Consider the following 14,051-nt stretch of genomic DNA (forward strand, 5'->3'; position numbering starts at 1 on the left):
AGCTATAATATAGCTTCTTTTATATTTGAACGAGCTTCCAATGATCAGGAACAAAAGCAAGCTGTTGAGCTTCCTTCCATTTTAGGCTCAGACATCAATAGATCTCCTTCCTGGGAACTACCAACAAGTAACGCCTTGGATCAAAATTTGATCATCAAATAGAGGATTCAAAGTCTAGCTATCTTTTTCTCAGTGAAGCAAGAACCGAGAGTAAGGCTCTGGACCAAATACATCCTAAGTGTAACAAAGAACCATATGATGTTGCGTAATTACATTATGTAGTGTTTTGGTAAATTAATGTTTATGAGCTTTTTTGGGGTTGTGAAATATTGAACTAGTGTAACTTACTAATGTAACAAAAAAAAGTTCGGTGTTCTCCGTTAAGATCTTTCTTGTTTTCTCTTGGCATGTAAGTAAGGACCCAAGAATAACAGAATATGTAATGTTTTTCAATCACTTGGGTTCTACCAATTTAGCTTAGAAAACTTCTTTGTCAATTGCAAACACAAACGTATTACTCCCCTTTAATTATGGTATTATTTTTACCGCATATCAAAATGTGTGATTATTCATATATGTTCCTTGTATCATCTATTCATCTCCAATTAAAAAAGTAGAACGATTCTCTTTGGTATATATGTAAGGAGACTTTTATATATAGATATAAACACGGTGCTTGATAAAAAAAAATGTAGTTGTTAGAGTCGAAACAATTTATAAACAAAACGAGATATTTGCTAAAAAAAAAAAAAGAGGAATTAAAAAAAAAAAAAAAACAAACGCATGGACAATAAGAATTTGGAAGAGAAATATGGATTAATTGTTCTTTAAAATGATTTGATGGGCATTTAAGATGAAGAAAGAAATATATTAAAATTAACAAGCAATTTTATAAAATAAGCATAATAAAGTAAATATATTACTAGTCAAAATATGCCTCACAATCACATATAAATAAATTTTATTAGACCGTGGTTCTCCGGTTTTGTGGAATTGGTAAACCGGTGGGGTGGAAAACATTGGATTCCAGGGCGTAAACCGAAGGAGACACATGTGTTAGTACCTCTTCACACGTGCGAGCTTGAACGAAAAAAAATTGTCATTTTTTATTATAATATATGTGTGTAATTTGTAGAAAGAAAAATAACTCAAATTTGGGGGAAAACATTGGATTCCAGAGAGTAAACCGAAGGAGACCCATGAACCACTCTTAATAATACTCTTCCTCCATCCCTCGACCACATATACTGTATTATCCTTATTTTGCTCTCTCTCTCTCTCTCTCGATCGCGATAAGTGCCCAAAGTGAAAGCTGTTCTCAACCCAAGCTCCGTTTCAACTGCCATCTTCATCAGAACCTTGTTTTTTTGTTTTCTTCAACTGAAGCAGGATGAGAGAGATTCCAATTGGAAAAGGTGTACAGAGGTCAGATTTACTTTGCTCCTCTTTCATCAGAAGAATTCCTCTCTGCTCTCCAAACCCCATTTGCCTGCTCAGATCTTTGTGCTTAGCTTTACTCAAACAAAGGTGAGAAATTTTACATGATTTTCGATTTTTCGTAATTAATGAATTTTTTTTTTTTTCATCAATTGTTTTTTTTTCAGTTTGAATTTCGATTAATACACTTCTTTAATAAAAAAATCGATTTTAATTAAGTCTTTTTATTTTTGTTGGGGCAAGCAGGTTCCTTCCTCCTGATACAAAATGGGCCCGAAAGCCCCAAAATTGCAAGGCCCATTTTCAGGGGAAGTTGTTATATTATTTGAGGGAAAAGGTTCAAATACAAAACTCAAAAAATTGAAAATACATAAAAACTATAACAGACGATCATCACGAGCTTCAGCGAAGAAGAAGAAGAAGCAAGAAGAAGCAGAAGAAGCAGAAGAAGCAAGAAGAAGCAAGAAGAAGCAAGAAGAAGCAAGAAGAAGAAGCAAGAAGAAGCAAGAAGAAGAAGCAAGAAGAAGAAGCAAGAAGAAGCAAGAAGAAGAAGCAAGAAGAAGCAAGAAGAAGCAAGAAGAAGCAGAAGAAGAAGAAGAAGAAGAAGAAGAAGTTGATTCTCAGGTATTCGTTTTCGCTAGTAATCACCATTGATCGAAATCGAAATCGAACTCGATTTGAATCATTTAATAAGCTGTTTGAAACTCAGATTCTGAGATTTTGATTCGTAATTTATCTTGTTCAATCCTGAATCATTGTGTTTCTGCTTCCACTGTTCCTTCCTAATCTTAGGTTTTTATTATGCTATGTGATGAAAGCCATGGAGAATTCAGATGTCATCAAGTCTACAGATGAGTTGATAAAATCCAATTTGGGAGAAGCAGAACAACTGGTCGACGATGAAACCAATTTGCTGAGATCTGCTCAACCAAAGAAGAACTCCTCCTCTTTTTCACAATCTGCCGATGAAAAAGAAGACAAAGGTGATGATGCACGGAGCGACGATGAGGACGAGGACCTGGAGAAAATCATTCATATCTTAGATCAGCGAGATTCTTTGCCTTCATCTACTGTGCTTCCCAGATCCAGTGCTCTCGGTATCCCTCAGTTTATCTCATCTCTTATAGTAATACAGCAGTTTGATGTTTGAATGAAAACTACAAATGTGTGTGCGCATTTCTGAGCTTGGATTCTAGATCATGTGTTAGGTCTGTCAGCTTTTGAATTATGAATGTGTCTGTCAGCTTTTGAATTAAGAAAGTGTCTGTCAGCTTTTGAATTAAGAATGTGTCTGTCAGTTTTTGTATTAAGAATGTGTCTGTGCGTTTATGATCTAATAGTGTCTTCTCTGTGATCTTAGATTATACACAAGCCTCTGAGTCGCTAGAAAAGATTCCAGAGCCCGAGACACAAATAGAAACTTATCGTCCTATACAAGCATCTGAGCCAATAGAAAATCTTCAGGAGTCCTCACCTCAGACAGAAAATCATCCGGAGCCCACTCCAGGTCCAACAAATCCAGCGAGCTCACTTGAGACGCAGACAGTAGATAAAGAACTTCCTGATCCCACTCCTGCTCTTGCAAATACAGCGAGCTCACTTGAGACTCAGACAGTAGATAAAGAACTTCCTGATCCCACTCCTGCTCTTGCAAATCCAGCGAGCTCACTTGAGACGGAGACAGTAGATAAAGAACTTCCTGATCCCACTCCTGCTCTTGCAAATACAGCGAGCTCACTTGAGACGCAGACAGTAGATAAAGAACTTCCTGATCCCACTCCTGCTCTTGCAAATACAGCGAGCTCACTTGAGACTCAGCTAAAGAATGAAGACATCCCTACTCACACTCAAGTTCCAACAGTTACAGGGAGGAGGGATTCAAAGAAAACGACAAACAGTCCGTCCATGAATTCAGATGTGATCAAGTCGGGATTAAAATCTCTGTTGCAATTGTCCCAAGGATTGGGTTGTTTCAAAAATGCGGATGAGCTGATAAAAGCTATGCGTAAAGAGGAAACACTGGAAGACCATGAGGCCGATTTGCTGAGATCTTCTTTACCTGAACCAGAGAATAACTCCTCCTCTTCTTCGCAATCTGGCGATGAAACGGTAGACGAAGGTGCAATGAGCGACAATCCGGATGAGATAGTGGAGAAAGTCAGTCAGATGCTAGATCAGATTTCTGATCAGCTAGCTTCTTCGCTTTCATCTACTGTGCTTCCTGGATCCAGTGGTCTCGGTATTCCTCATTTTCTCTCATCTGTTTTTAATAATATCTATTTTCTGTTAATACAGCAGTATTTTGTACACTGGCCTTAATAGTTTGACGTTTGGATGAAACCTACAAATGTGTGTGCGAGTTTCTGAGCTTGGATTCTAGATCATGTGTTAGGTATGTCAGTTTTTGAATTAAGAATGTGTCTGTGCGTTTATGATCTTATAATGTCTCACGCGTCTTCTCTGTGATCTTAGATAATACACAAGCCTCTGCGTCGCTAGAAGATATTCCAGAGTCTGAGACACGGATAGCAAGGTATCCTCCTACACAAGCCTCTGAGTCACTAGAAAGTCTGCCTGAATCCGAGACAAAGATAGCAACAAGCCTTCCTACACAAGCATCTGAGCAGATAGAAAATCTTCAGGAATCCTCACCTCAGGCGACAAATCATCTCGAGCCCACTCCAGGTCTAACGAATTCAGCGAGCTCACTTGAGACTGAGACAGTAGATAAAGACCTTGCTGAGCTCACTCCTGCTCTACCAAATACAGCAAGCTCACTTGAGACTCAGATAGAAAATGTAGAAATTCCTACTCACACTCTAGTTCCAACAGCTTCAGAGAGCAATGAGAATGGTCCAGATTCACTTTTTCATCAAAATCAAATTTTAGAATCTTTGCATAAGGTAAAGTGTTTTACTTTGGAACTATGTTATATTCTGGTGTTATCTTAATTGGAGGCTGACATTATTTCAATTCCAGATGATGGAGTCACAAGGAGAGGAGCTGAAACAGCTGACATGTGCTCTGAAGAGACAAGATGAAAAACTAAAAGTTACTGTATGGGACATTAATGTTAAATCAGAGAAAACCATACAGAAAACTGTATCTTCTCTGAAGTCAGACTTGAAGCAATTGTCTGAGCAACATTACAACGCTCTACTGTCCCAGCTTGCTCGTACTCAACCCTCTGAGTCGCTAGAAAATATGTCAGAGCTTGAGGCACAGATAGCAACAAACCGTCCTACACAAGCCCTTAAGTCAGCGGGGAGGAATTTGAAGCAGCAGCACATGAATCAGCAAGTGGGCTCCTCCGGTGAACCTTCAACTCGTCAAACTGGAAAACAGACGAAGAACCGTTTCCCCTCTTCACCGAATCTTCCTGAGTCAACAACTACAGGGAGGAATGAGGAGGCCAAGAGCTCCATAGAATCATTGCATCAGATGATGGTGTCACAAAGGGAGGAGCTGAAACAATTCATGAAGAATCAAGATGAAAAGCTAGAGGCTATTCTATGGGACATTAGTGAAAAAGCAGAGAATACCATACAGAAAACTGGATCTTCTCTGAAGGAAGACTTGAAGCAATGGTCTCAGAATATTAACTACGCTCTACAGTCCGAGCTAGCTAGTACTCGGGTATGAATTGATCTCTTCTTCCTGACAGTCATTTCTTCCTTATTTCTACTGGATTATGATATGATCTCTTCTTCCTGGCAATCATTATGAATTGACTTGATCTCTTCTTTGTGACAGTCATTTATTTCCTTCTTATATTTTCTTCCTTTTATAGAAATCCATGTCGTCACTATTGAAAACTGAAATAGCGAGGAGTCGACAGAACCACTCAGCTGCTGGACCAACTTCTGACGGGTCGGTTCGGCTCAGCCAGGATTCGGCACTTCGGATTCTCCGCAATCTCGCCACGGACATCATTGGAATCAACAATAATCCACAGGGGGTACTAGCTTTTATCGCTGATCTGATCGCAGGTATCAACAGATTGGATAGCCTCTTTTTGGTCCGTGCTCGCCCAGACTTATTGCTCGTTGATCAGATGCTTGTCGGGCTGCTTCAGACACCAGGCACACCACCCGGCACTATTCACTTCCTCCGTCATTCTATCCATCTCCTGCTTCATACTGATCAGTAGATCAGTCACATCATCCCTCAAAATACTCTTCTGGATCAGCAAACATTGCAACCATTATCAGACCTAAGATGTAGTTCCTCTCTTCTTTCAAGAACCTATCCATCTGAGTATAGAGTCAGGAATAACAACATTTTCATAAATAAACTATCCTTTGGTATAACATCTTCGTTTCCTTGTGTTTCTTAGCTCCTTGTCTGTTTAATTTTTAGCTAAACAAACCACAGAAAGAAAATGGTTTGGATATAAGTCAACTCTTATTTAGTCAACTCTCTCTCTCTCTCAAAATGTTGTGTGAACGTTTTAAAAGATTTGGTCTTACAAATTTTTAAAAGATTTCAAAAGGTTTTTAAAAGTTTTTTAAGAGAATTTACAATTTAATATTCATTTCTTTAAAAAATTTACCGGATGTAAAAAAAAAAACAAAATTAAATGGCGCCGGCAGAGAAACTACCATCGTGCCTGATCGGAAAAATACTTTGTCGATTGCCAAGGAAATCTCTGGCTCGATTCAGAGCCGTAAGTAAGACATGGAACGCTCTTTGGGAGGACAAGAATTTCTTGAAAAAGTACTTGGCTCACGGGCGACCTCAATTCATCGTATGGACCAATTCCCAGATTTGTTCAGTAGGCATCATCGATCTGACGACAACGGTGACCCGAGACTTGAGCTGCGTGATACAACTTCAAACATTCCAGTACATACAAGCTTAGTTCATTGCGATGGGTTCTTGCTATCTAGCAGAAAGGGTTTGAGGTTTGGAGCCCTTGGTTAAGACGGAAGAGATTGGTAGAGAATCACGTATTCAGGTTTTGTGGTCTAGGGTACGATAACAGTAAAGCTGAAACAACAGGATACAAGATTTTTGGGTATGATTTTAGTTTCGATACTAGTGGCCAACTCTACCAAAACGTTGCCATCTACGATTGCAAATCTGATGCGTGGAATTTTATTACAAATGCCCCTTGCGAGCAAGATTTGGGTGTGCCACAGTTAGATACTATCTTGTCTTTGAATGGGAATTTATATTTGATTGCTTAACATTCAGTGGCTCGCCAATATAACATCAGAAGCTTTGGTTTTTCAAAGGAGATGTTCAAGACATTTTGTCATCTACCTCACAGCGATCAAGACTTTGGCTATACTCAAGTCCTTGCTGTTTTCAGGGGAGATCGGTTTTCGTTGTTAAGGCAATCTTACATGACCAGGAAGATTGACATTTTCGTGACAAAGCACAAAATTGACGGTAATGGAGAGGCCGTGGCATGGATGTGTTTCATGACTGTGTCAATACCAGAGTTCCCGAGGTTACAACACAAATGCCTTGACCCTCAGCCAAGTTACTTCGTCGATAATAAGAAGAGGCTATTTGTGTGTACTTGTGATGAAACTGGGCATGCTTGCATCTACATTGTAAAGGAAGGTGTGTTCTGGAAGATTCCGGTAGGTTCTATGGTTGATCTTTGGCCTTCTGACCTCACCTATATCCCCAGTTTTACCCCCATTCCTTTCGCTCAAAGATCAGAGAAGCTACCATCTGAGTTGGTCGGAGAGATACTTTGTCGACTGCCAAGGAAATCACTTGCTCAATCCAGAGCCGTATGTAAGCCTTGGAACGCTTTTTGGGAGGACAAGAGTTTCTTGAAGAACTATTTGGCTTGTGCACGCCCTCAATTCATCTTAAGAACCAACTCCCAGATTTTTTCGGTAGACATCCTCAATCTGGACAACAACAACCCAATTCTTGAGATGCGTGATATAACTTCAGACATGCCTTGTACTAGCTTAGCTCATTGCGATGGGTTCTTGTTAGCTAGCATTTGGAAGAAAGGTTTTGTGGTTTGGAACCCTTGGTTAAGACAGAAGAGATTGATAGAGAATCAAGATTTCAGGTTTTGTGGCCTAGGATACGATAGGAGTAGACCCCAAACGGGTTACAAGGTTTTTGGGGTGAATTTTTGTTTCGATGGTAGTGCTAAACTCTACCCAAAAGTTGCCATCTACGAGTGCAAATCTGATGCGTGGAAGTTCATTGTTACTGCCCCTTCCGAACAAGATTGGGGTCTGCCACAGGTAGATACTATTGTTTCCTTGAATGGGAATTTATATTGGATAGCTTATCATTCAGTGGCTCGCCAATATAACATCAGAAGCTTTGATTTTTCAAAAGAGATGTTCAAGACCTATTGTCGTCTACCTCATAACGAGCAAGACTTTGGCTACACTCAAGTCCTTGCTATATTCAGGGGAGATCGGTTTTCAGTGTTAAGGCAATCTTACATGACCAGGAATATTGACATTTTTGTGACAAAGCACAAGATTGACGGTAATGGAGAGGCCGTTGCATGGATGTGTTTCATGACTATGTCAATACCAGACTTCCCGAGATTACAACACAAATGCCTTGACTCTCAGCCAAGTTACTTCGTTGATAGTAAGAAGAGGCTATTTGTGTGTACTTGTGATGAAACTGGGCAAGCTTGCATCTACATTGTAGAGGAAGATGTGTTCAGGAAGATTTCGGTAGGTTCTATGGTTGATCTTTGGCCTGCTCATCTCACCTATATCCCTAGTTTTATTCCCATTCCTTTCGAACTACCAGCGTAGCAAGTTTAATTTTATTATGTTTTTTGGTTAGTTCTTGGTTGTTTATTTTCTAGTTAATCAAACCATACAGAATAAAAAATTGTTTGGATTTAAGTCCTTCAACTCCTATGTAGTAAAATCTCTTTATAAATTCATCTCTCTTACAAATTTTATTGATTGATTCAACTCTTCCAACGTATGATTATGAAACTGAGAGCCAAATTCTCCTCTTTGGTGTCTGTTGCACAAAAAGATGTCCACGAGAATTCAATTTGCTCTTGAGCGTGGTGTACCTGCTATGTCTGAGTATTTGCTACAAGGCATATGTTATATCCATATGTAGAGAAAAATTTCATTCTGCTGTTTCATTTTTTTGTGAATTTTTGCTTCTTGAGATCAATAGAATGCTGCGCGCTGGAGGATATTTTGCTTCGTCTGCACAGCCTGTTCATAAGCATGACCCCGCTCTGGAAGAACAATGGACAGGTAACATCCTTTTAATCTGCTTTGAGTAGGCTTGTTCAGGGTTTCTTTGTTCCTTAAAATTTATTTTGGAGTTAGTGATCATGGTACGTAGCTTTATTAGTGAAATAAAAAAATATGGAAAGTTGGAATGACATATTGTCTCTGTGGGTATAGGGAAAGCATTTGCTACTTTGATTCAGCCAATATGTCTACTCTTTTAATCTTACAGTTTATTTTCCAGCGATCTTACTCCTAGCCTTTGCTGGAAACTGGTATTGAAGGAAGGAAACGTTGCAATCTGGCAGAAGCCTTTCAACAACAACTTCTATTGAAGTAGTGAGGCTAGAACCAAACCTCCTCTTTGTGATGAATCTGATGACCGCGACAATGTTTGGTACAGCTGTTAAACTATCTGTCTTTCTCTCTTTGTGATGCAGGGACATATTTTTGCTACCTATTTGTTCTTTATACTGCCAGAGTTGCTAAACTTTTGCAATTTTTTTAAAGTAAATTTTTTTGGTTGCATCTATTCTGTCTATTAACTTGGTCTGTTGATAATGTGAGCAAAAAAATCATACTTTCTATGTCTCATGTTGTTTTTGGTTATTACTCTCTATGATGGTATAATCCCTCAGTATCTTAGCTTACCTCTCTTTACTTAATTTCTTTGGCCTTAACAGATTTGCAGCTGCACTAAAGGACCATAAACTCGATTGCTGGGTTCTCTAATTGTGGTTCCTGTCAGCGGGCCAAACACATTGCCTGTCATGTATGATCGTGGATTATTAGGAGTGATGCACGACTGGTACTGCTTTTCTCCTTGCATTTTTTATTATATAAAAACATAGAATAATGATACCTATTGTTGATTCCTTGGAATTTAGAATCCTTAAGAGTGTTCTGTGACTCTTCTTGTTCGTTTCCTGCTCATGATTGATTAAGCACTGATTCTCATTCTGGCTCTGAATGTTTTAACAAGTTTTGCACTCACCACAGGTGTGAACCATTTGATACATACCCATTTAAGGAAATATGACTTCGTGCATGCTTCAGGACTCTTCTTAATCGAGAAAAAGGTAAACATTATCTGTAACTCAATTTCATAGTGATTTCCAACTGAGTATGTGGTCGTTTGGTGCCTGTAATTGAGCTTAACCATTTGTCTTTGTGTCAATAATGGTTAACAATGCATCAGATGTGATATGAACCATATTGTAAGAGCTGAACCGGATATTAAGACCGGGTGGAAGAGCATACATTAGGGATTCAATTGATGTTATGGATAAAACTCATGAAATCACACAGGCTATGGGTTGGCATACTTCTCTTCTTGACACATCTGAGGGTCCTCACTCAAGTTCCAGGATTCTAACATGCGAGAAGTGTCTCCTATGAGCTTGATACCAGACAAGTTACTGCTCTAGTCACCACATTATATTGTTTGGTATTTGTTTTTTTTTTTTTTGACATCGGTCTCTTATTGTTTTCTTCTTCTTCTTTTTCTCATCATGTAACTGTAAATTTGATTGTGGTGTTTCACTGAGTAAAGGTTTATCTAGTCCTAGACATTTAGTAATGACATTCTGCAATTGCAAATCTGTTGATTGTAACAAAAAGATTCATAGAAAAAAAAAGAACTAAGGTCAGAATACAAAAGCATCCAAAGGTATTTGAAGGAGTGTCTGCACAACTCTGATCATATGCCTCCACATACATCTGTCCGCATTTGCTTGGAATTATTGATGCAGGTCTTGCAGAGTTCACACCATTCATATGACCTAATGGCTAACCCAGGCCTTGATTTGGACTTCAACCTGCAGACGTATTCTTCAACGGTCTGTTTCCATTCTTATTTTGACTCTTCTGCTGTGCTTGACTTTGTGTGATTGTAGGCCAAGTTTGGCCCTGGACAGATGGTTGCCCCTGAAGATTCCTGGGGTTGTTCTGAGACAAATTCTGTTGTGGTCGGGACTGTGTTGGTGGTGGCCAATATGGTGGATTTGGAGTATTGTAGCTCTGTGACCAGTTTTGCTGCACTTGCTGGTTCCATGGGATAGATTGACCACGCAGATTACAGAAATCATGCGTACTGTTTTCATGATGTTGACTATGGAGGCTTATTGTTCTGTTCAAAGACTCTTGAACATGTCAGAACCCCAATGATGGAGCTTCTATTACAATCTGAGGCAAGAAGATGCGATGTCATCTGAAATACTTGAGCTATTCTGCCTATCTTTGTATCCTTTACACTCCTTGGAGCGTTCACCGTCTGCTCAAAAGGATCTTCAACCTGAAACATATAACATTCACACTTTAGCCGGGAGACTCACATGGTGCCATAGAGATGAATATAAGTCAGCAAGAGGGTAAGAGAAAGAGCCTTACGAAGAGTGTATACGTCTTTGGCGGCCATCTAGGGTTGCTTCTTATGTTTTCCCATCTTCCAGTAAATGGACAAACAACAGGCTCTTGGGCCTTCAAATTTATGTCTGAAAACTGATAGAGACATCGACACAGCAAAATCAAGAGACTAATTTCTATCAAGAGTACTCTATGTTACACATTAAAGGGAACAAAAAGTTTAAAGCTAGAATGTATGAGATATCAATCATCTTTGCAAAAAAAGAGACCAAAAGATCCGAGAGTGAGCTCTGGTTGGCTGACTTAAATCTTGCTATATTAGCTGCGGTTTCTTGCACTATACTTTCCTCTGCAGTTTTTCTTACACCTACAAGAGACCATGCCGCTAAAAATTATGTCTCTTTATCCCAAAAACATATATATTTTACGTGGTTTGGCTCGAAACCTTTTCATAGAAGGTACCTGTCATCAGCAGCATTCTTCGGATATATCATATTTAGAGGCGGCAAGACTGGAGGCACATAAGTCTGCACCAAACAAACAAGACATCTTACAGACTTCATCTTTTATAGTGATGGAGTAACTGCAGAAGGCAAGCAGAACAATGAATACAGAACAGCTATCTTACCTGAATATGGAAGATGACTAACAAACTAAGAGAGTAAGAGTTGAAAGTCACGTTCTTTGAATTGTTGATATCATGAGTATTGGCCCATTCCTTCACCTATGGATGGTAGACAAACTTGTTTTATATGCATGTTAAACTACTAGTAAAACCAGGTAGCGGAATCTCCCATCTATTTCACTTGTTGGAAGTTGATTCATAACTTAATCTTACAAAAGAGAAACAGAGAAGCAAATAAGGTGAAGATGCAGAGCTGAGAAGAAAAGCTTAGAAGATCAAGCAACAGAAGAAGAAGAAGCTTTGGTCGGAGCCTCGTAGGAAGAAGAAGGAAGAAAATGGCCTTTGGGCCAGATGTGAGTAAAAGGCCCATATATGTAAATGAGTTCGGTTAAGTTGTATAGTAATTAGGTTAAGAATGAAACCTAAGTATAAAATGTTGTAATGTTGTAAGAGAACATAATCCAAGATTAACAATGTAGCCTTTGGAGTAAAACGCTTCTTGTCTCATCTCTAACAAACAAATCAAATCTGAGAGATAGAGAGAGCAAGAGATCTAACCATAAGAGGTTAGAAGTGGAGATTCCAACATCACTGATCCTGAACAAGAAACTGCTCTTCAAAACCCCTACCAGATTATCAATTGAAATGTCACGAGAAATTCCCTGGTGGCTGCTCATTAATTTCAGAATGGGAACTTGCGCATGCATAAGAAATTGCATGTTGTTCCAAAGAATGTTTTTTTTTTTTTGCCTGATAATGGAGGTGAGACAAAACGCAACTAAAATATAAGGCAAAAACTAGTGAAGCAAATATAAAACCAAAATGAATCACCATCCTTTCTCAAGGCTTGAAGCAAAAATCCTGGTGAAATTTGTTTCTTTGTCTCTTGAGCGAGCGAGATGAACCGCTATATAAATCAACAGAGACAATGGATCCATATGCTTGAACAGTAGCACCTAACAATACCAGAACCAGATAGTGGGAAAGTGTAAAAATTCAGTAGACGTTACCTACCTATCTCATTTCCATTTCAAGAATCATGATCACATCCACTGGACTTAAAAGAAAGATGATCCCAATGAGATGCAGAAGCCTTAGAACCCAGAATCTAATTCCGATCTCGGGTTTTCACCTCTATCACTCCCAAATCAGGATTCCGTACCGAGTCACCCAACTTGAGACTGGTCTCAGATAATTTTATGCGCTCGCAGCAAACAAGACGATGAAAAATGTCTTCGGGGATTGGGAAGGTCTACTTTAATTTTGTGTATTCAATGCGATAAAAAGGAAACACTTGTTTATTTATTCAAAATATAGAACCAACCTTTGTTACAAAAGCTGATACCTTTTAGTCAAATATAAATAATACAACCATTTTCCTCTACAAATCAGACTATATTCTCACTTAGCTTTCTTCTTCATGTAGGAGAGAGAGGAGTTGAAAATGTATTACACTGATTGGCTGACCAAACATATATAAAGGTCAAAGAACATAATTAACTTCAGTGAAAACCATAACATAGAAACTTAACCTGGACATTTTTACTATAACCAATATGGCAAGTCACAACTATAAGACAAATTTTGTCTCATTTATGTGTTAGAAACTTTTCTCAAATTCAACTCCAAAACAAAAGTAAATAATCATAATTAATGATTAGAGACTATCCAGCCGACATCGAATCGGTTTTTTATCCCTCCATCCCCTCCATGATAACCAATCCCCTGTAACCGGGAACTCCAAAAAGCCACAATTCCGGATCATAGCATTAAAATCCAGGAAAGAAGAGGCATGCCGTAGCTTACCCCTCCGTTTCTCATGGTTTCCGGTATGTTCGTTAAGATCACCTATTAAGAACCAAGATGTTGACCGAGTAAGACCCATTCTTGTTAACCGTTCCCAAACCACGTCTCTCTTTTTTGGGACTGGGTCACCGTGTACGAATGTGAGATGAATCGTTTTCCCTTTATACACCGTCTCAACATCAATTAATCTATTAGATTTGAATAAAACCGAAACTTTATTATTATTATTATTGTAAAAGAGAGCTAAACCACCACTACAACCAATAGAATTAACCGTAACAAGATTATTATAACCGAAATGACATTGAAATTTTTCTAAAAGAGGTAAACCATACTTAGTTTCCGATAGAAAAAAAAAATTTGGCCTATGTTTCTTCCACAAATCCTTTAGGGCACCTGCATCAGCGTTAGTAGAGAGAATCCCTCACCCTTTTTTATGAAAAGAAAAAAGAAAAAAAAAAAAAAAAAAAAAAGGTGCGACGGCAACAAAAACGGGACGGTCCTGCGCACTAATCGCGGGCCCCACTGACACGTGGCGGCCCGCGATTGGTTTCCTTTTTTAAAAAAAAAAAAAAAAAAACATATATTAAGTTCTAGTTCAGCCGTATTCTTAGATTGAAAGA

At 38.7% G+C, this 14,051-nt stretch overlaps 2 protein-coding genes and 1 pseudogene across 2 annotated transcripts; 2 read left to right on the forward strand and 1 right to left on the reverse strand.

Annotated features, from left to right (window-relative positions):
• The first annotated feature begins 2,022 nt into the window (after positions 1 to 2,022).
• LOC17889693 (dual specificity protein kinase splB) lies at positions 2,023 to 5,853 on the forward strand. The gene is made up of 6 exons (XM_023784742.1): positions 2,023 to 2,061; positions 2,230 to 2,534; positions 2,798 to 3,676; positions 3,910 to 4,340; positions 4,417 to 5,073; positions 5,228 to 5,853. The coding sequence occupies exons 2-6, from the start codon at positions 2,249 to 2,251 to the stop codon at positions 5,585 to 5,587; spliced, it is 2,613 nt and encodes an 870-aa protein (XP_023640510.1). The 5' UTR covers positions 2,023 to 2,061; positions 2,230 to 2,248; the 3' UTR covers positions 5,588 to 5,853.
• Positions 5,854 to 6,785: 932 nt separating this feature from the next.
• Positions 6,786 to 8,192, forward strand: LOC17888105 (putative F-box protein At3g16590). The gene has a single exon (XM_006295506.2). The coding sequence runs from the start codon at positions 6,786 to 6,788 to the stop codon at positions 8,190 to 8,192; it is 1,407 nt and encodes a 468-aa protein (XP_006295568.2).
• A 2,012-nt stretch (positions 8,193 to 10,204) lies between these two features.
• On the reverse strand, positions 10,205 to 11,822 carry LOC17890118 (annotated as a pseudogene).
• Between the last annotated feature and the right edge of the window lie 2,229 nt (positions 11,823 to 14,051).

The sequence above is a fragment of the Capsella rubella genome, unplaced genomic scaffold (assembly GCF_000375325.1).
Source record: "Capsella rubella cultivar Monte Gargano unplaced genomic scaffold, Caprub1_0 scaffold_4, whole genome shotgun sequence".
Lineage (NCBI taxonomy): Eukaryota > Viridiplantae > Streptophyta > Magnoliopsida > Brassicales > Brassicaceae > Capsella > Capsella rubella.